At 41.8% G+C, this 21,308-nt stretch overlaps 2 protein-coding genes and 1 long non-coding RNA gene across 5 annotated transcripts in view; 1 reads left to right on the top strand and 2 right to left on the bottom strand.

Annotated features, from left to right (window-relative positions):
* Positions 1 to 13,582, top strand: part of LOC109418536 (tyrosine-protein kinase Shark) — a 49,732-nt gene extending 36,150 nt beyond the window's left edge. For all 3 annotated transcript variants that reach the window (XM_019692739.3, XM_062842327.1, XM_019692741.3), the window contains 4 exons: positions 5,724 to 7,226; positions 11,513 to 12,227; positions 12,407 to 12,578; positions 12,631 to 13,582. In XM_019692739.3, coding sequence (XP_019548284.3) covers positions 5,724 to 7,226; positions 11,513 to 12,227; positions 12,407 to 12,578; positions 12,631 to 12,967 — 2,727 coding nt within the window. In that variant the 3' untranslated portion in view covers positions 12,968 to 13,582. The remainder of the gene's footprint in view (positions 1 to 5,723; positions 7,227 to 11,512; positions 12,228 to 12,406; positions 12,579 to 12,630) is intronic.
* Positions 1 to 21,308, bottom strand: part of LOC134284084 (uncharacterized) — an 816,516-nt gene that overhangs the window by 489,034 nt on the left and 306,174 nt on the right. The gene's annotated exons all lie outside the window — the stretch shown is intronic.
* Positions 19,723 to 21,286, bottom strand: LOC109413098 (uncharacterized). Its single transcript, XM_062842345.1, has 2 exons — positions 20,492 to 21,286; positions 19,723 to 20,359 (listed from the first exon to the last, which is right to left on the bottom strand). Exons 1-2 carry the CDS (start codon positions 21,284 to 21,286, stop codon positions 19,775 to 19,777), a joined length of 1,380 nt encoding a protein of 459 aa, XP_062698329.1. The 3' UTR covers positions 19,723 to 19,774.

Here is a 21,308-nt window from a genome sequence, read left to right as displayed (position 1 = left end):
CTCCATGATTCCTCCACGGATTCCTTTAGGAATTCCTCCAAAAAATACTCCGAACATTCCTTCAGGAATTGCTCCAGGGAATCCTTCAGGAATTCCTTCAGGGATTCCTCCAGGAATTTTTCTGGGATTCCTTCAGGAATTCCTTTTTGGATTTCTCCAAGAATTCCTTCAGGGATTGATCAAAAAATTACTACAGTGATTCCTCCAGGAATTGCTCCAGAGATTTCTCCAGGAATTCCTTAAGATTCATTGATTTATCTAGGAATTCCAGCTGAGATTCTTCCGAAATTCCTTCAGGTACTCCTCCAGGAATTCCTTCAAACATTCCTCCAAGACTTCCTTCAGGGATTCATCCAGGAATTCCTTCATGGATTCCCGCAGAAATTCTTTCAGAGACTCCTCCAGGAATTTTTCAGGGATTCCTCCAGGAATCTTCTTGAATTCTTCCAAGAATTCCTTTATGGACTCATCAAGGAATTCCTCCAGAAATTCTTTCAGGAATTCCTCCAAGGATTCTTCCAGAAATTCCTTCAGGGATTTCTACAGGATTTATTCAGGGAATCCTCCATAAAGTCTTTCAGGGACTCCTCCAGGATTCCTCCGGAGAATACAGCAATAACTCCTTCAGGGATTCTTTCAGAGATTACTCCACGGGTTACTTCAGGGAATTCTTGGGGGTTTCTCCAGGGATTCCTACAGAAACTGTTCCAGGAGTTCCTTCAAGGATGCCTCCAGGGATTCCAAATGGATAATTTAATGGATTCCTTTAGAGATTCCTCAAAGGATTCCTCCAGGAATTCCTTAAGGAGTTCCGCCAGAAATTCCTTCAGGAATATCTTAAGTGGTTTATCTCAGGGAATCCATAGGGGATTTCTCCAGGGATTCTTGCAAGGGTTCCTCCAGGGATTGCATCGAGGATTCCTCTATGAATTCTTTCAGGGGTTCCGCCAAAGAGATTATTTCATGGATTCCTCAGAAGATTACTCCAGGGATTCCTCCAGAGATTTCTCAAAGGATTCTTAAAAAAAAATCCTCCAGAGATTTATTCAAGGACTCCGCCTGGTATTCCTCCAGAAAGTCGTTCGAAAATTTCTCTGAGGAATACCATGCAAAATCCCAGGAGAAATTTCTGTTAGAATCCCTGAGGGAATTCCTTCAGGAATCCCTAAAGGAATTAAAGGAGGAATCTCGTAATGAATCCTTATCCACTTATCCGCGAGCGGTAATGGCGGCGGCGGGCACAAATAACCGATTCGAATTTTGACGTTTCTTGGGGATCGCAATCGGTTGGCGCCACCGATTGGTGGGTGAAGGGGTGAGGAGGAGAATAAAACTGTTTTGACTTTCCCCCAAGAAACGTCAAAATCCGAACCGGTTGGATATGCCCGCCGCCGCCATTACCGCTCGCGAATAAGTGGATAGGAATACCTGGGGAAATTCCCGGAGGAATTTCTAGAGGACTCCACAGCGGAATTCTCGGAGGAATTTCTGAAGGAAACCCGGAGGTATTCCTGGAGGAATCCTTGAAGAATTTGTGGAGGAATCCAAGCAGGAATTCTCAGAGGAATTTCTGGAAAATTTCCCGGAAGAATTTCTGGAGAAATTCCCGGAAAATTTCTGAAGAAATTCCCGGAAGAACTCCAGGAGAAGTCCCCGGGGGAATTTAAAAGGAATCGCCGGAGTAATCCCCGGCGGATTCTCTGAAGGAAGCCCTGGAACAATTTCTAAAGGGATCTCCGGAGGAAGTTCTGGAGCAAACCCTGGACAACTTCCTGGAGGAATCCCTGAATAAATTCAGGAGGAATACCCATAGAAGGATTCCCGGAAGAATGTTTGCAGTAATTTCTGGAGAAATTTTCCGGGGATATTCCTGGAGGAATTCTCGGAGTAATCTCCGGAAGATAACCCGGAACAATTCCTGGAGCAATCCCCGGAAGAACTCCTGGAGAAAATCCCATACGAATTCCTGGAGGAATCTGAATTTTTTTTGGAGAAATACCCAGAGAAATTCCAGGACAAAATCCCGAAAAAAAATTCCAGAACAAGTCCTCGGTGGAATTCCTGGAGATATCTCAGTAGGCATTACTGGAGAAATACCCGAGGAAATTCCTGAAGGAATACTCTAAGAAATTTCTGGAGGAATCCCCGGAGGAATTCCTGGAAAAATCACCGGAGTAATTCTTAAAAGAATCCCTGGGGGAATCTTCCAAGGAATTCCTGGAGGAATCTAAGAAGCAATTCTTGGAGGAATCTCCAGAGCAATTTCCGGAAGAACTCCTGGAGGAAATCCTAAAGGAATCTCTAGAGGAATTCATGGAGGAATCCCCGGATGAATTCCCTTAGAAATTCCCCCAGCAATTCCTATAAAATTTCCCGGAGAAATTCCTGGAGTAATCCTCCGGGAAATTCCTGAAGGAATCCCAAGAATAATCCCCGAAAGATGACATGAGGAATTTCTGGAGGAATTCCCAGCGAAAACCCCGGAGGAATTCTTGAAGAAATCTCTGAAGAATTTCTGGAGGAATCCACGGATAAATCCCCGATAAAAATCCAGGAAGAGTCCCCGGAGGAGTTCCTAGAGGAATCCATGGAAGAATCTCTGGAGGAATTCCTGAAGGAATATTCGGAAGATTTCCTGGAGGAATCTCCGGAAGGATTTATGAAAAAAAAAACTACGGAGAAATTCCTGGAGATATAACTGAAGTGTTTCTGGAGGAATCCAAATAGGAATTCCTAGAGGAATTTCCGGAGGATTTCCCAGATGCACTCTCGGAAAATGCATGGAGAAATTCTCGGTGGATTTCTAGGGAATGTCCCCAGAGGAACTTTAAGTGGCATCTACGGTGAATTTTCCAGAGCAATCCTTGGAGATTTCCTGAAAAAAAAATCCCTCAAGAAACTCTTGGAGGAATTCCTGGAGAACTTCCTAGGGGAATTCTTGGAGAAATTCCAGGAGTAGTTCCTGGAGTTATACCCAGAATTATCCTTGGAGGAAATCCTGAAGAATTCCTGGAGAAATCCATAGAAGAATTTCTGGATGAATCCCCGTGTAAATTCCTGGAGAAAATCCCAAAAAAAATCTCAGAAAGTGTCCCCGGAGAAATTCCTGGAGGAATCTTCGGATTAATCCCTGGAAGAATTCCCGGAAGAATTTCTGGACGAATCTATAGTAGGAATTCCTGGAGAAATTCCCGGAGGAATTCCAGGTGAAGTTCCCGGGGGAATTTCAGAAGGAGTCCCGGAGGAATTCCTGGAAAAATCCCGGAGGAATTCATGGACAAATCCCCGATGGGAGTTCTCGGAGGTTTCCCCGGTACAAAATCCAGGAGGATCCCCTGTTAGGAATTGCTGGTGGAATTTTCAACGGGCATTCTTGGAGGAATCCACTGCAGGAATATTTCGAGGAATTCTTGTTGGGGATTCCAGATGGAATCCCCGGAAGAATTTCTGGTGATATCCAAGGAGGAGATCCTTAAGGATTTCCCGAAGAAATTACTGGAATAATTTCCCAGCGAGTTCTCAATGAGAATTCCTCCAGGAATTCCCACTGAAGATTTTTTTTTTCAGAAATTCCTCCTGGAATTCTCCCAGGAAATCCTCCATCAGGGATTCTTCCATGGATTCCTTCGGGAATTTCTCCTGGAATTTTTCCGGGGACTCCTAATAAAATTCTTCCTGAATTTCTCCTGGAATTCTTCCGCGAATTTCTCCAGAAATTCCTACTAATGATTTTTGCTGGATTTCTTCCGGATATTCCTCCAGCAAATTTTTCGGGCTTTCTCCAAGAAATTCCGCTGGGGATTACTTACAGGAAAACTAAAGGAATTCCTCCGGAGATTCCACCAGGAATTGCTACTAGGATTCCCTCAGAAATTTCCTAGTGGATACATGTAATTCCTCTTGGAATATCCACCGGGAATTTATCCACGAATTCCCACAAGAGATTCCTCCAGATATTCTTTTGGGGATTTCATCGGGAATTCCCAACGAGAATTTCTCCAGGAATTCCCACCGAGGAAACTTCCAAGAATTCCCACCGAGGATTTGTCCAAAAATCCCTCCAGGGATTTTTCTGATACAACCCCAGAAGAAATTCTGAAGAAATCTAAAGAGGAGTTCCTGGAGAAATTGTCTGAGAAATTCAAAATGAAATTCCAGGAGAAATTCCCGGAGTAATTCCTGGAGTTATACACAGCGGAATTCCTGGGAGAATCCTCGAATAAAACTGCTGGAGAAATACCCGGAAGAATTCCTGGAAGAATCTATAGTAGAATTCCAGAAGGCATTTCTAGAGGCTGAATTCATGAAGAAATTCCTGGAGGAATTCCTGTAGGAATCCCCGGCGGAATTTCTGGAGTTGGTTTGCAGTTGTCGCTTTCCAACGTCCATCACGCCCAACGCTTGTCAGATCACGTTGATATCAACCTATCGTACTCTCTACGCTACTCGCCTTCATGTTCACCTTCTTTTGATAAGTAACAGGTTGTTGTACAGCATTCTTGCAACATGCCCTGTGCAGCGTATCCTTCCAGCTTTAGCCACTTTCGAGATACTGGGTTCGCCGTAGAGTGCAGCGTGCTCGTGGTTTATTCTTCGCTGCCACACACATCGTTCTCCTATACACCGCCGAGGATCGTCTTTAGCACGCGTTGCTCGAAAACTAAGAATACTCCTCTAGCATGGTCCAACCGTGTTCGTAGGGAACCACATCAATCGCTTTAATGATCGTTGACACCGAACTTTTACGCATTGACGTATCGATCATCACCCGTGCAGAAAATCGACCCGAATAGAGTCGAAAGGTCGGGACAAATCTAAAACAGTCGTTTTGATACCCCAAAGACTGCAGCGTCGATAAGAGTGGCCAAAAAAGTCCTAAATGTGGGCACCTATTCCACCACCCGTATAGTTTCTATACTGCCCCCACTCGCATAACTGTCCCATTTGACTTTTCATCACTTTTGAGTTAACGTTATGAATAGTCATCATTTTCGATGTACTTCCAAAAACAATAAGGTCCTTATTATGAGTGTCACTTCACGGTGAAAATCGATCACGGTGACACATTGCGAATCCACGGTGAAAAAGTTGTGGGTTAATCAAAGGGGAATCACTTTCACCGTCCTTATTACCGGTGTCACTTTTTGGTTTTCACCGTGAAGTGACACTCGTAATCAGGCCCTAATAAAAATTATGAATTTTTATGTCAATATGTGAAAAAAATACCAAGTCATGAGCGTCCCATATCAAAAGTACCCGCATAACAGTCCCATCATGGATTTTTGTGTCACGTAACACAAAACTGAACAACTTTGTAGTGATTGTAATATTTTTTACAGTTGTATATTCATGTGCAAAGCAATCTGTGAAAGTTTCGAGATGATCGAAATATTCTTCAAATTTTGGCGATTTTTCAAAGTTTTATATGGAAACAAGTTTTCAAACTTCAAATGCTGTTTTCTCAATTCCTACTTTTTGCAAATGGGACTGTTATGCGAGTGGGGGCAGTATATGTCAACACTGGTTTTCTCCACTACCTTCATTATCGGGTTACCTAAACGCCATTGCAGAACTCGTCGTGATACGGCTTCTACAGTCGTTTCTTTAAGTTGCTGTTAGAACCTCCGTTATTTCGGTATAAACAACTTACTCACATATGTATCCATATCACATAACATGAAAACTTAAACCATTAATTACAAATCTCTTCTTTCTGATTTCAGTACGCCTGTCGTAAATCGGACGGTTTGGAGATGGTGCGCCTTTTGGTAAATGCTGGTACCAACGTGCAGGCACGTAACAAGGAAACCGGATGGGTACCGCTACATGACGCCGCAGCTAACGGCAACCTGGTAATCGTTCAGGAACTACTGGCAATACCAGTTCCTCACATGCCTCGAACAAGCTACGGTGAACTGCCTGTGGATTTGGCTAAAGAGAAAGGGCACGCGGCGATCGTAGAGTTCTTGACGAGCTATGTTCCTCCACCGCCAAACACCCATAAAGGCCAGTGGTACCACGGAACCCTGGAGAGGCAAATAGCCGTAGAAAGTCTGAGAGAGCATGCGTCAAAACTGATGCCTTCGTCTCCGGGAAAAGAAAACAAGGAAAATGACCCACAAGCTGATGAGAGCGATCAACCCGATGCTTCGGGAGTTTACCTGGTGCGGTATTCTACCAAACATGGCATTGATGTGTTGACACTTCTCTTCGAAAACGAAGCCAAGCATTTCATGATCCAAAGGAAACAGAATTACCTCTTCATCGACGATGGACCCTACATGACTTCTTTGGAACATCTGATAGAACATTACACGAGGTTCTCGGATGGACTTCAGACCAACCTGAAATACCCGGTGCCTCCGAAACCCAAACCGCCCATTCCGTTGTTTTCCACCATACCAAAAACGAAACACAAAGTGGCAACCAGCCCTGTGGCCAGTTCCCCACCTGGCCCTGTGCCTCCACAAACCAACAATGGAACTACGTCGTACTTCCGAAAGTCCAGCGATAACAGCTTACAAAAGGCACCGCACCCGGCCGCCCCAGCTCGAAACCTTTCGGTGCCAAACGATAGCATTCTCCATCAGATGAACAAGGTGGGACTGTTCGACCGAAGTCCCGAAACACCTTCCACGCCTAAGTCTTCGCCGAACATTGACGAAAAGAAATCCAAGCCCAATAGCTCGACCCTTAAGAAGAAGAAAAACATCATCATCGATGGGTTGAGTAGCCTGCGGAAGAGTAAAGTTAAACAGAAGCTTCCGGTTGAACCGGATGCCCAACTGAACCGAGATAGTCTGATAGAGCAAATAACGTCGGACAAAGTCCTTCAGCAGTTGTCATTTTCGTCGAACTTTTCGCTGCCGACAGCTCAGCTGGAGCCACAGTCCGATGCCGTATATCAATCCCCGCCCAACAATTGTGCCATCGTGGACATCGACTTCGGTGAACCACTTGCCGTTCCGTCCAGCCGGATCATCGACAGTATCAACAACAACAACAGCGCATCGTCGCCCCCCGTTGGAAGCCCTCCTACGCAGAGCGCTATTCTCGGTAGGCGTACGTCTTCCGAATCCACAACGGTGACTGAGGCGCATCCTCCGGAAGACTATTTCGTCGAAAGTGATAAGAACATCTACGGGGAAAGCCAACTGGACAACAATAATGAAGATATTTATTTCATTGATGCACCGCCTGCGACACCAGCTCCGAATCCTCCTCAGGTAAGGTGATTTTTTTAGGTCCAGTAAAGACGAACACAATTACTGTTTCACTTTCGTATCCTCAAGTTTTTCTCTCAGGATTTTTTCAAGGGTTGTTTTTTTAGGTCCTCCTTCATGCATTCCTGTAGAGCTTCATCCCAGGATTCCTCCTTCAAGGATTCTATGCGTGATTTTTCCAGGGATTCCTCCCAAGACTTATTTAAGAACTCTTCCTCATAGGAATCCCTTTAGGGATCCCTCCTAGAATTATTTACAAGATTCCTTTGGGAATGTTTTTGAGTTTCCGCCGGAATTCTTTCAAGGATTTCTCACGAAATTCATCCTGGGATTCCTCCTAGAACTCTTTCCAGGATTCGTTCGGGGATCCTTTTAAGATTGCAACCGGTATTCCAATTGAAAATGATTCCAAGGTTCTCACGGTTCAAGGATTCTAGTTTGGTGTTTGTGTGTGTGTTTTGATTTTGCAGAGGGACTTTAACCTGCTGGTCATTCGTCCCTGATATCCCTGATATATTCTAGTCGGTACTCGTCAGGATTTCTACTGGGATTCCTTTCTGGATTCCTGTAAAGCTTCCTCTCGGAACTCCTCCAGGGATTCCTCTCAGGACTCCGAAAAGGATTCTCGCAGGGATTCCTTCAGGGACTCCTCTGAAGTATCCTCCAAAGATTCTCACGGAATTTCCCTTAAGGTTCCTTCAAGGATTCTTCTTAGAATTCTTTACTCCTTCATCAGGAATCCTCTTAAGATTGCTCCAGGAATTCCACCTGGAACTCCTTCAGGGATTTCAAGGATTTCTCAAGAGATTCATCCCGTATTCCCACAATACGTTCGGGGATCAACTCAAAATTCTAACCGGTAATCCTCCTAAGAATCATTCCACTGGTATTCCTCCAGAGATTCGTGGGTTTCTGAGCTCCACGGAGTTAACCACGGATTTTTTTCTCCCACCAGAAATCCCTCCAAGGATTCCTTCAGGAATTGCTCCAGGGATTCTTTCGAGGATTCCTCATAAAATTCAACCAGAATTCGTCCCAGAACTTCTTTAAGGATCCTCTTAAGATTCATTCCAGGATGCCACCAGGAGATTCATCACAGAATTCTTTCAGACATTCTTGCTGGGAATTCTACAAGAATATCTCCAGAGATTCATTCCGAAATTCCTCCTGAGATAACTCCAAGGATGATCCGTGCACCTGCCAGCTTAGAATAGCACTACGGACCTCTTGTTCAGGAATCCCAATCCAAGGCGTCATGCGGCTGGTGCTGAAGGATAAATGGTTAGGGGCACTGAATCAAAATTCAACCATCGTGGCTACAATATAGACCATAGTTTCCCAAACTGTGGGTCGCGACCCCCAGGGGGGTCGCCGGCCTTCAGAAGGGGGGTCGCGGAAGACAGTTTCACTTTATTGATATTGGTATAAGTAAAGATTTTTGTTTTTATTTTATTATATTTGGTAGATGATGATGTTAATATTAACACTGAAGTACATTTAGTCATTGTTTAAGGTTATACATGTTGTATGTAGTAAGGATATTGTACAATTGCAGCTTTTTTCGGTTCAATGAAAAAGTTCAAAATAATAACCTAGATAATAACTATTAAATAATAAATAATAATTAAGTTTAATAAGTCTACATTTTTCCCAGGGGGTCGCGATAATTTAGCCCCGTAGCTAGGGGGGTCGCCAAACAGAAAAGTTTGGGAACCTATGATATAGACAATGTCGCAATCCTGTCCTCGCAGGATTTCTTCAAGGAATCCTCATGGCATTCCCATTAAGATTCCTCCCAAAATTCTTTACAAGATTCCTTTGGGATTCTTTTCGGTATTCTTCCAGAGGTTCCACTAGGGATTCCTGTAAGCATTCCTCACAAGATTTTTTCCGGGATTCCTCCCAGAATTCTTTCCAGGATGCCTTCGGATATACTCTTAAGATTCCAACCGGTATGTTTCCTGAGAATCATCCCGGCGCTCCTCCAGGGATTTCACCGAAGATTCTTCTCAGGATTCTTCCTGGGATTCCTCCAGGAATTGCTTCCTGAATTTCTGTAGGGCTTCCTTCCAGGGTTCTTCCAGGGATTTCACCAAGGATTCCTCCAGGGATTTCTCCAGAGGCTCCTCCAGGGATTACTCATGAGATTCACCAAGGATTACTCCTAGATCTCTTTCTCCCAGAATTCCTTCAGATTTTTTCTAGGATTTCTCACGAGATTCATCCCAGGATTCGGTCGGACATCCTCTTAAGATTACAATCGGCAGGTATTTCTCCTGAGGATCATTCGATTCTTTCAGAGATTCTTGTCGAGTCTCATTCCGGGATTTATACTGGGATTCCTCTAGGGATTCTTCCCTGGTTTCTTGTAGAACTTCCTCCCGAGTTTCCTCCGGGGATGCCTACCGGGACTCCTCCAGGAATTCCACCAGAGATTCCTCCAAGGATTTCTGACGAATTTCCTCTTAAGATTACTCCAGGGATTCCTTTCTGGATTTTTGTAGAACTTCCTCCCGGGACTCCTCGAGCTTTTTCACCAAGGATTTCTTCAAGGACTCCTCATGGGTCCAACAAAAAATCCTCCCAGTACAGTGACTCCACACCGATGAATCACCCACAGTTTATGAATCAGCTGGCTTTAAATAACAAAATCGCACGGTAACTTGTCTCAAAACATCTAAAAAGTATTTTTACAGGACAAATCCTTGTGTATATCGAACATCACAATAGTTGTTGCAGCGCGGAATCCGATTTTACTTCCGAAATCAACGAAAATTATCGACGTGATTTTTATGCTGTCAATGTTGACATTTTTTTAGCCCCATCTGCAAGACGTGTGACTGTTGTCAATAAGAAACAAACTGACAATTTAGACGTTTCTAAACGACTTCTTGGGGAAAAATTAAGCTGGAACTAACTCTATCATGTTGAATCAGCATGTTCATGAAGGAAAAGTACTATGAAATAGTGACTTCACCTAAAAATTTGAGCAAAACACCTGATTCATAAAATGTGGGAAAAACACGGGCATGGCACAATTTATGAATCAGGCGAAAACCCAGCTGAAATGTTGCCATTTTTTAATTTCTCACTAGTTTTTGTGAAAATGTTCAGCATTCAAAACCTGAATGACCTTCAACCGATTCGATGCCATTTCGTACGTTGTTATCGCAGCCGGACACTTGATGGAGGGCGTAGGAGGAACAATCATTGACCGAAGCACAGGTTGTTTTTTACATTTTGGGGTTACGCTGATTTAAATATGTGTGATGAGATAGAATAAAACAGCTTTTGAAAGAATGTTGGAGGCCACAACTAAAACCTGAAAGAGGTTTCTAATGAAGTCACCATCTTATTCATTCGAACTTTAAGTAACGCTACAAAGAGGTGATGATTGATACCACCATAGGAGAATAGCAAGCAACGTTTTTAAATCGTTGCTAGACTCTGATAATGATGAATTGACTATATGAGAAACCTTAAAAACTCTTCAATACCAGTTTTACGATATCTTTTAGCGTAAACGAAGTGTTCAGGCGCATGCTTATAGAATGTATACAGTACATACCATGTTGGAGTTTTTCGTCTTTAAAGTAGATCACATGCTCTGAAGTGCTGGAATCGATTCAGACTTTTGGATTCCTTTTTTCACTCATGTGTTCTAGGATGGTGGTTCTACAGCCATAGGGACGTATGGTGTCATGAACTATAGGAAATTTGCGAAAAAAATCGATGATTCATAAAGAGTGGCTCAACTGATTCATATTTGTGGGCACGTATCCTGCTGATTCATAAATTGTGGTTTCCCGCATTCTTCTAGAAAGCCCAAATTCTAACATTTTTCATTATATTCAACGAACAAAGTGTTCGTGAATTTGAAGTATAGACACAACCCTTCTATTTGGTTTTGACTACATTGAAATATATGAATTATTTTCTTCTGTATTGATTTTTTTATGTTGCAAAAACCCTTAGATGATTCATACGTGTGGGTTCAGTGTACTCTTCTCACAATTTCGTCGAGGGTCCTCTTCAGATTCCACCCCGGAAACCCTGCAGGAGATTCTTCCCAGAATTCTTTCAGAGATTCTTGTCGGGTCTTCATATGGTTTTTCATCTTTGAGGGTTAGAATCTTGGTTAGAATATAACAATGCTATGAAATGTGTGTTAAAACACGACTTCAATGAGTTCGTAGATATTGAGCAACTTTATTGAAATATTTCAATTATAAGATAACTTGCGCAACAGATGATTAAGAATTCCTTGTTATTTTTAAATTTCTCAACAGGTCCCTCCGGTAGACAACAACAACCTACCGCCGAAGCCCTCAACGGCCACCAACTACATCGTCACGCGGAACGTTCCGGTGTTTTTGAATAGCATTTCTACGGTAGAGTCGCCAACCAGTCCTCCGCCGGCTCTTTTGCACGCCTTCCGCCCTGGCGGTCCTTTCGAGCGGTTAGACTCGAATACATCCACCGTCAGTCGGGACAGCGTCCAGAGCGGCGACTCGGAGTTTCTTTCCATTATCCAGCAGCAACAGGAAGAAGACGACCGACTTCACATGCGATTGTACCGTAGCTCGTCCAATCGGCCCAACTATTTCATTCCCAAGGAGTGTATCCTCACCCAGAAGGTGCTGGGCCGAGGTGAGTTTGGATACGTCTATCAAGGCTTGCTAAGACCGTGCCAGCTGGACCCCAGCTCGGATCAAGCGGTCATCGGAGGGCCGGAATCCTCCGAATGTACGCCGATCGCCATCAAACAACTGGTTGAGAGCACTGGCAAGCGTAATCGAGTGGACTTCCTGCGGGAGGCTAGCGTTATGATCCGACTGAGGCATCACTGCATCGTGAAGCTGATCGGGATCTGCAAGGGTCCTCCGCTGATGATGATCGAAGAGCTGGTACCGCTGGGATCGATGCTGGACTACATCATTGCCAACAAGAGTACGATCAATCCGAAGCTCGAACTGGTTATTTGGGCAGCGCAGATTGCATGTGGTGAGTAGGCTTAGTATCAGCTATTATCGCTGTTTAGAAATACGTGCTGCTCTAGCACAGACATCAACCAACACCATACTACCTTAGATTTCGATTCTTAGTAGAATCCATTGTGGATGATAAGGATATAGAATGTTTGATAACTGATGTGTCTAACAGAAACTTATTTTCGATTACAGGAATGCAATACCTTGAACAGCACCACTTTGTTCACCGCGATCTGGCGGCTCGAAACATTCTACTAGCGTCTCGCAATCAAGCCAAGATATCCGATTTTGGTTTGTCGCGTGCCATCGGTGCCGGAGATGATTATTATCGTGCCAGTCAGGGCGGAAAGTGGCCAATCAAATGGTAAGTAAACTAGAGCATAAGATCAACAGCATTCTCAAGGTTCCATTTGTAGGTACGCACCGGAAAGCTTCAACTACGGAACGTTTTCGCACGCGAGCGACGTGTGGTCCTTCGGGGTTACGATGTGGGAAATGTACTCCCTGGGTGCTCCCCCGTACCAGGAAATGAAGGGCGTGGACGTCATCAAGCTGATCGAAAACGGCCAACGGCTCTCTCAACCGGATCTCTGCCCGGACAATGTGTTTGACGTGATGAAAAACTGCTGGAACTACAATCCGAAAAGTCGGCCAACGTTCAAATTTCTGACGCGGTTTTTCACCGACGACATCAAGTACCAGAACCTACAGGAGTTGGTTCAAAGCGGGAAGGAGATCAATCCCAACCATTAGTCACGTAAACCGGGACGTACGGTACGCGCGTGCTCTGTGAGCGTATTTCTATGATTTTAAACCGTAGCAAGTATCGAGAGTATTAAAGAAATGCATGCATATTTCAATGAACGTACTGAGGTTGGTTAATATCCTCAAACATTTTACAAATTAACTGTTTTATCCCTGACAAAGACAGAAACCCTTACTCCGTATTTTGTCAATTATTTTTCAAATGTCTGTTGAACACGTTAACTATTTCATTAGTCTATGAATAATATTCAGTTGCTCTTTTCCGATTGCTCATCCAATCGTTCCAAACGACTTTATCAATAAACTAACACCATTCCTAATTGTACAACGCCTCTACTGCATTATATCTTTAGTCGCAAAAGTTCGTTCTATGTCATGGAGTCAAGTGTTTAGGTTTAACCGCAACAAGCATTTTATTTATTCACAGTTTGCTATTGTTATGTGCCTTCTTTATACATTGAGTGTCATGTGTCGAGTTAAAACCAACAATATGATTTTAACAGCTGCTTTTAATGAGATTTCTCTGCAACAAGTGCTATATAGACTATGGATGTATAGCAGAAAGGCTCCCAGAGGGGTCTATAGAATGATGATTAGAAAGTATGTTAGATCAAAAGAAAGCAATGTATTGTAATTATTCATATAAAATAACAAACAAGAAAAAACGTCTGTTACTCATGTATTCATATCACACACCTTGATTAATTTAGAAATGTACAAACTCTGCTTCAAACGTGTGAGCGAGAAATTTGAGAATAATTGCCAGGGATCCACTATAGGTTAAGGGTCCACTATTGGATAAAATACCCTAACAAACGAAAAAGAGTAGCACAATTGTAGACAAGCCTGGGCTCGTGGCGTAGTGGCTACACGTTAACTTCATAAGCAGATTGTCATGGGTTCTCCCAGCCCCGGCACTTTCGTTTGTTGCTCTTTCCCCCTCAGAGCAGCTGACACTGACCCTCTTCTGAGCCCATGGCTCAAATAGACCCGGATACATTGGACATCGGCGAACGGCAACTCACATCAGCTTCCTCGTGCTCATCATTCTACCATGATAGGGTAGAAAGTGAAAGTAGCGAAACGGCAACCAATTCGATGTAGTACAATTAGAATAAAATACATTTAGGCGCTGTACAAATTGTACAGCTTCCAATTGGAATCGCTCACGCAGTGCCCTAATGGACAAAAAAGAGCTGTAAATTAGGTTAAGTGATTGAAAAATAAAAAAATTGTAGACAAATTTGAGTTGACTTAAAAGTGGAAGCAGTACTTCGACAACAACTTGAATGGTGTGTAGGACACTAGTCTAGTCTAGTCTGCACATACACAGCCATTTATTGAAAGAATCTTGGAAAATAATAGAACCGACTAATTCTAACTTTTTACTTGTCATTATTAATGATTGCAGTACATCGGAAATGTATTACAAGCATTAAAACGGCCAGGCCTACTGTGCAGCGTTATTGGTTTTACAAGAAAGGTATTGAGTGGGGATGTCTCGTATCAACCGGTCAGGGTTTTAGAAAGTAAACAACATGAAAATCGGTGGGGACAACGATGCTAAGAAGGTTTTTGTCATCCCTTGGTCCTTAATTTCCTGAGATGGAACATGCCTAGGCTTAAGTGCCTTTTCTCGCTATCTTAAACGGAACAAAACACTAATCTATGGAAGGGGAAATTTGGGATGATCTAAAATTGATATACGTGGCTTATGTGTGAGGACAGAAAAATGTGTAGCTTGAAACGATCTCACCTGTTGATCTTGACGCTGCAATTTTCCGCATTATCGGAAACCTTCATTGTAGATTATCGGAAAAGCTTCACTGTAGAGTTTTGTTGACTGATCCTCTCAGCACCCAATGGATTTGATTTAATCCACTTTGTTGTTCAATTATTTATGACCAGTTGACTCGATAGTTGTTTTCTTCAGGAAGTGCCGTTGTCACTAGTGATGTACCGAATATTCGGCCGGCCGAATATTCGGGCCGAATATCAGCCTTTTTTCGATTTTGCCGAATATTCGTTTAGCCGAATATTAAATGTATTATTCGGCCGAATATGCCGAATAGGCCGAATAATGACTAAACATAGCAACAACACGCTGAATCAAGAATTCAATTAATTGTAAAGTGGATTTTCGGGACATTTTATTTGAGAAAGTTACCTTTTCTGTGATGTAAAAACGTTTCTGAAGATCATGGCTGTCAAATTATACTTCCTTGTAAACGATCTTGCCATCCATGATAATTTCATGAGATTTTTAACAAGAAAATCGGCCGAATATCTGACCAACTATTCGGCCGAATATACGGCCGAATATTCGTTTCGCCGAATAATAAAATTTGAAATACTCGGTATTCGGCCGAAGGCCGAATAGTACTATTCGGTACATCACTAGTTGTCACCCTCTCACCGATGAAGGTTGTTTTCACAACCATCACTGATCGCACTCTCAATGTGTTATACAGGTATATGTACCTCGATTTAGTGGACCCTCGATTATATAGACCCTCGATTTCATGTATTTTTTTTAATGGTCCACCAGTTACCCCCACACCAAAAAGCTCAGTTGGGCCCCCTGGTAGTGGACACCTTAATAATATTTAAAAAAAAACGATCAAATCTGATTATAGGTACATGTCACTACCCGAGCAGGGAATGAGAACTGATTGAAAACAAATTGAGTTATTTAGATATCACGAATTTTGATAACAAAGTGAGTTTTCATTTTGTATGACTTAAGTGTTAACATAACAAAAATGATAACAAAATAATGTACTGGAATATCTAATTGAAAACAGAATGAGTTCTCATTGATAACATATTGATATCTCATTTTGTTATCTACATTTTACGGCTTGATATCATACGCAGTTCTCAGGGAGTTATCAAATCTATACGGTAATAACTAAAAATTAATAACAAATTTAGTATTCATTTTGATATTTCATTAGGTATTAATTTACACGAATGAGTAAAAATTTTAGTAAATGAGATTTTAGTAAATGAGATTTTAATTTAAATTCAGAAGAATTTCGTGATTGAAAACTTGTTTTGTTTCAAACGATATCATCAGAATATGGCCCCTATTAATGGCGTAGTATTATCGATTGTAGCATTGATATTTCATCAACAGTCATTTCTAGCTTGGAGGCTATACGAAGAAAAATTGTATGGAAATCGAATAAGATATCCTCATAGGTATACAGCATAACTATACCATGATCAAACTAGAAGATTAATGATGGACATTGAAGTGACTAAGAAAAGTAAATTTGGAGTCAAAGGACAACTGTACGTAATATTATATTTCAACTTTTCCTTCTGATTATTTATATGCACTGCAGTAAAACAAATTGAAAGACATCGAGCAAAGAATTGAGTCGCATTCGGCTGCTTAGCTCTTTTTCTGGTTACCCGGGGGAAATGACAAAATTTTATAAAAATAAAGCATCCGATTGGAAAAAATATTTTACTACATTGATTCTTTCGGGTTTGGCATAATGGTCAAATGGCATAATCTGGCATAATAGTCGCTTGGCAAAATGGCCATTAGGCATAACAATTAGTGAAATGGCTTTCATCATTTTCATGTATGATAAATATCTGTGTTATTCTCAAAACTGTATCAAATATCACGGGATTCATCATTTTGGTACGGAGCTACAATGAATCCTTTTTCATGCGAGGAAACATTATAAAGGTAAATTACCTTCGACAGTAGAATGGCCGTGAATTACTTCGGGTGGCATATAGATGGGTGAACCGTTCGCGAACGGTTCGAAAGAACTTGTTCTGAGGAAAGAATGACTGAACTGTCTGTCGTTCATTTGAAAAGAACGGTAGTTATCCATTCTCCCAAAAACAATAAAACTGAATGTTCCTCAGAACAGTTCAATCAGCTTTTCCAAGGAACGAAGTTTGATTCCTGAGAAAGGAATTGTTTTAAATTAACAATGTTGTTGTAACAGTTTCCAAGCAGCCGGTCAGAGAACGACAATTGAGAAATAACGGATCAATGCACAAGAACACAAATATTATACAGTTTGGCGAAGTTGGATTTACAAAACGAAAATAACACGTAAAATAATTTGACTTGACTGGTATGGCCGTAATAGTTTGACTACCTAAGTAAATTACACATTATATGTATTCACAAAACAATCATAAACTGAACGGTCGAACGGTTCCCGAGAACTAGTTCTTTAGACCTGTTCAATTGAGAACGATTTCCTTAAAAGAACTGTTTTACCCATCTCCAATTGGCCATATCCAACTTAATTTGACTTTAATTTAAAGAACACTATGCCAATCGGCTATAATGCAACAGGACTGTTATATCAAACGACTATTATACCAAACGACCTAAAGTGTGAGAAAAATTTGAGTACTGTGGAACTCTCATTATTTTCTTACGAAAGTGCGGATGGTGCAGTTTTAAAATATAGAATTGTAGAAATAATCATCATGTAGTTCAAATTTAAAAATATTTGACAATATGTTTAGATTGAAATAACTGATATAGGTGAACTTTTGCATTCAGGGCAGTTTTGTTCTCTTCGTCATGGAAGGTTTTTTGAAACCTGTTGAATTCAACGTCGGCCTCAAATCTTTCCCAACCAAGCTAAGCTATACGACCAAGTTTCAGGCAATTTAGCCGATGAAAAACCCCTCATAACGAAGAAAACAACCCTGCCGATAGCTGCCGATAATAACACTAGTTTACAGCATTTTTGGACTCGGTAAGCTGATGATCGTTTTTGGTGCCCTGAGTTCGAAAACACGAAGGAAAAAAATTTCAGTAGAGTGTAAATTTTTTCGATTTTCCATACAAGGTTCATGATTTGAAATCGATTTTTGTTCTATTTTTAAGCAAAGTCGCCCACTTCACACATTTCGTTCTCCGTAATGAACCGATTTAGTTGAATTTTTTACTGTAACTCGCGTACGTATGATATGTCAAATACACGATAAAAAAGGATTTTTAAATTGTTTTTTTACTTAGGGGTAGGCGGGGCAATATGGACACCCTAAGGTTTTTGCCAACTTTACCTGGCAAGATGTCAAAAAAGTTTAGTTTTTTGATACATGTATCCTTTTAAAGTCTATTTAGCATCTATTGCATAAGAATGCTCACGAAGAAAAATGATTTATCCACTTCAAAAAATGTTTTGAAAAATGTTAGTTTTTCATGACCGTCTTGAAGCATACGGGGCAGAATGGACACCCCCATGGGGCAATATGGACACCATGAGACTTTTACGAATTTCGTACTTTATTTACACCTATAAAGTCATTTCATTACAAAACAATTATTATTGATGAATAATATGCCGAAGTAGTTCATTTTTGTTCAGTTAATTTAAATTCAGGCAGTTTTGGATAAAGCTTTGTTTTTGTCGGCATGTACAGCTGTGCCTAGAACAACTATTTTCCACTTCTGTCGTTTTTTGACCAATTTGTTTCACCCTATGTCTACTATAGTGAACATTTAACCGAAAATATACTGAAATCGAAGAATTTGGTTGGTTTGTGATTTAGGTTATATTTTTCCCTTGCCGCTTCTTTCAAAAATGTGAGTGTCCATTTTGCCCCGGCAGCAGAAGATATTTCCAATTTTGATTTTTGATATAATAAAGAAGAAAATATAAACATGTTAAGCATGTAGATACAGCAAAACTACTTGCATGTGTTCTAGAAATATCAGGTTTTAATCGACCTGCAATAAATTAATCACTAAATCTTATTTTAGATGGTGTGAAAATTATAATTTCCATGCACAAAAAACGGAGGACGCAACTTTTTCGTGTAAAATCAAGTATAATTTTAATTTCGAATGTTTCTTTCCTGAAACTACGTTTTAGACAAATGGACTATATTCTCCATTCATTAAAAGTTCAAAAAAATTCGCATATTTCAAAATACTGGGGGTGTCCATTCTGCCCCGGGTGTCCATAATGCCCCGCCTACCCCTAATCACTGATGGTGTGCGATTGACAAAAGGAATAAAATAGGTCGATAAGTGGCTTTGCAATCGCGGGTGAGAAATTGAATCGGTAATTCTAGTTTAAATAGAGTGAATCTTGAAGATTGCTATCAAATTAAACGTGTGGGAAAAGGCACTGCGAATTGTACCAAATAAAATTACTTTTAGTTTAAGCTGAACTGTAAAACTGTGCTGTGATTGAATCACCACTACAATAACCCTTCTTAATTCGGAGCACAAGATAACGTCGCATGCCCTTTTCAACAGACTGCAAGCAGAGCCGGTTAACGACAGATCAGATGTTTCAAATCGAATTTTATCAGATAATATCAGGACATGGTTTTCTGGCGAAACTAATTAGACTGTTACCAAGTATCTGCTTCGTTCGAGACATTGGGTGGCTTGCGCAGGATGCTGTACTTTAAAATTTACTGTTCAAAATTTCACTCAACAAAGTGAATAGGAAGTCTTACCTGCAGAGGAATATCATTATATTAGCGCACATGCTCATCGGTTATGCGAACGATATTAATCTTATCGGTATCAATCGTAGGGTAGTGGAGGAAGCTCATCTGAGGGAAACAAAGAGAATAGGCTTGACCTGGCTTGACAATAGACTCTACCAAACCTAAGTGCATGAGTAGGTACGCGTAAAGTCCGAGACAAGCCTATGGGTGACATATTTTGCTGATCTAAAAATTTGCATGTTGATCCCAAAAGGCGTTCTTTTTAGCTCTACCAACGATCGCACACATTTTCAATCATTTCACGACCAGATTTTCCTATTGATAAACGACAAATTTAACCTATGTAATATCCAAATAGCTCAAATTGAATCCCAAATTATTCCGGTAGCACTCGGGTACGTAGTCCGAGTTGCTGTCCAGATATCGAACCGCCGTTTTGAACATTTGTTCCGAAATTTCCACACTAACTACGTTATAGTCCTGCAGCCAAAAGTTAATGATAGGCTGCTGTTCGAATTTTTCATACCTGTACATCACCTTCATGACCCGGTGCCGGTTCAGGTGAATGTTGCGATGAGTCTTCTGTCGCACCGCCGGTACAAACACATCGTCATCGTCGGCCTCGTCAGCTTGCGGTCCCTCTTCGGCTTGCTCATCCGATGCGGACGAATCCGCATCCACGTCCTTGCGAATTTTGAACACATTCAAGTTGGCGTCCATGATCTGCATCAACAGGTAGAACACATCCCCATCTCGGCCGGGACGGCGCATTTCGAAGATCAATTTGAAGATCGGCGGAAGACCCAGATGCGAGATGAAGTTGAAATCGTTCACCGTTTTGCGGACTAGATACTGAAAGTTTGGTAACGATTGATCGACGCAAAATAGGCTCTGCGCTGCCGGTTCGGGTTCGCCTGATTGTTCCTGTTTTTTTGCGATGGAAAATAAAATGAGAATTAAATTAGGTACAATTGTTTTCTTCTTCTGAGGGGGTTTGTCGTCCAAAATAATCACACGTTTGTAATTAGATACTTCAAATAAACTCGATAAACTTACCTCACTCTGCGACTGGAAGCGCACGTTTTCGTACCACAGTTTGGCACTACCGCTCCGCTTCATGGTTCCCAGAAACTGCAAGCACCGCTTACAGTACAGGAATCGCTCCGCTCTGAGGTGAACCCGTTGTAGATGTTTCCCATCTAGCAGCGCATAGAACGGCCCGTAGAACAAATCCAAGTCGGCCGGTGTGAATTTGTTCGGATGAGGTGCTTTCGCCGTCGACGACGATGATGATGACGATGAGGAGCATTCCATGCCTACTGCGTGTTCATGATTATGATGATGAGTGTCGCTGGACTTTCCATCGCCATGCGTATGCAGATGGCAGTACCAATCGTTACTGTCCATGTGATCCGAAGGCAACTCCAGAATGCGCCTAAAACTCACGGATTCCTCTTTCAGCGGATTGCCACAGTTACTGCAGGTCATCTTGTAGGCAACTCCTGCCTGCAAACCGCACTCCAGCTTGAGATCCGTACAGGCATTGTACTCGTTGATTTCCAGCACCTCCGAGTGGAACTTGTTCTCGTTGGTGTTAATCCGAAAGCATATGTAGTTATTCTTGATGAGCAGCGAGCTCAGCGTCTGGGTGTGTAGCTTAAAATAATCTCCCAGCCGTATCTCGTACCGTTCGTCGTTGTTCTCCGTGCTGATGGTGATTCGATCCGAGCCCAGATCGATTTTGGTCGTCTTGATCTCGGCGAAGCGCCGACTAAAGCAAATGAAGAAATTGGCACTTTGCAACCGTGGTCGCAGCTCGATCAGCACACGGTCAATGTTTCCCACCGGCATTTTCCAACTGCTTGCGATTACC

This window comes from Aedes albopictus, chromosome 3 (genome assembly GCF_035046485.1).
Source record: "Aedes albopictus strain Foshan chromosome 3, AalbF5, whole genome shotgun sequence".
NCBI classification, from domain to species: Eukaryota; Metazoa; Arthropoda; class Insecta; order Diptera; family Culicidae; genus Aedes; species Aedes albopictus.
This window is presented reverse-complemented; position numbering and strand designations above follow the sequence as displayed.

Excerpts from the sequence above, each read along its gene's own strand:
- LOC109413098 (XM_062842345.1), bottom strand. The coding sequence starts at position 21,286 with ATGCCGGTGGGAAACATTGACCGTGTGCTGATCGAGCTGCGACCACGG. Across the intron at positions 20,360-20,491 it reads GCTTCCAGTCGCAGAGTGAG|GAACAATCAGGCGAACCCGA; the intron begins GTAAGTTTATCG and ends GCAAAAAAACAG.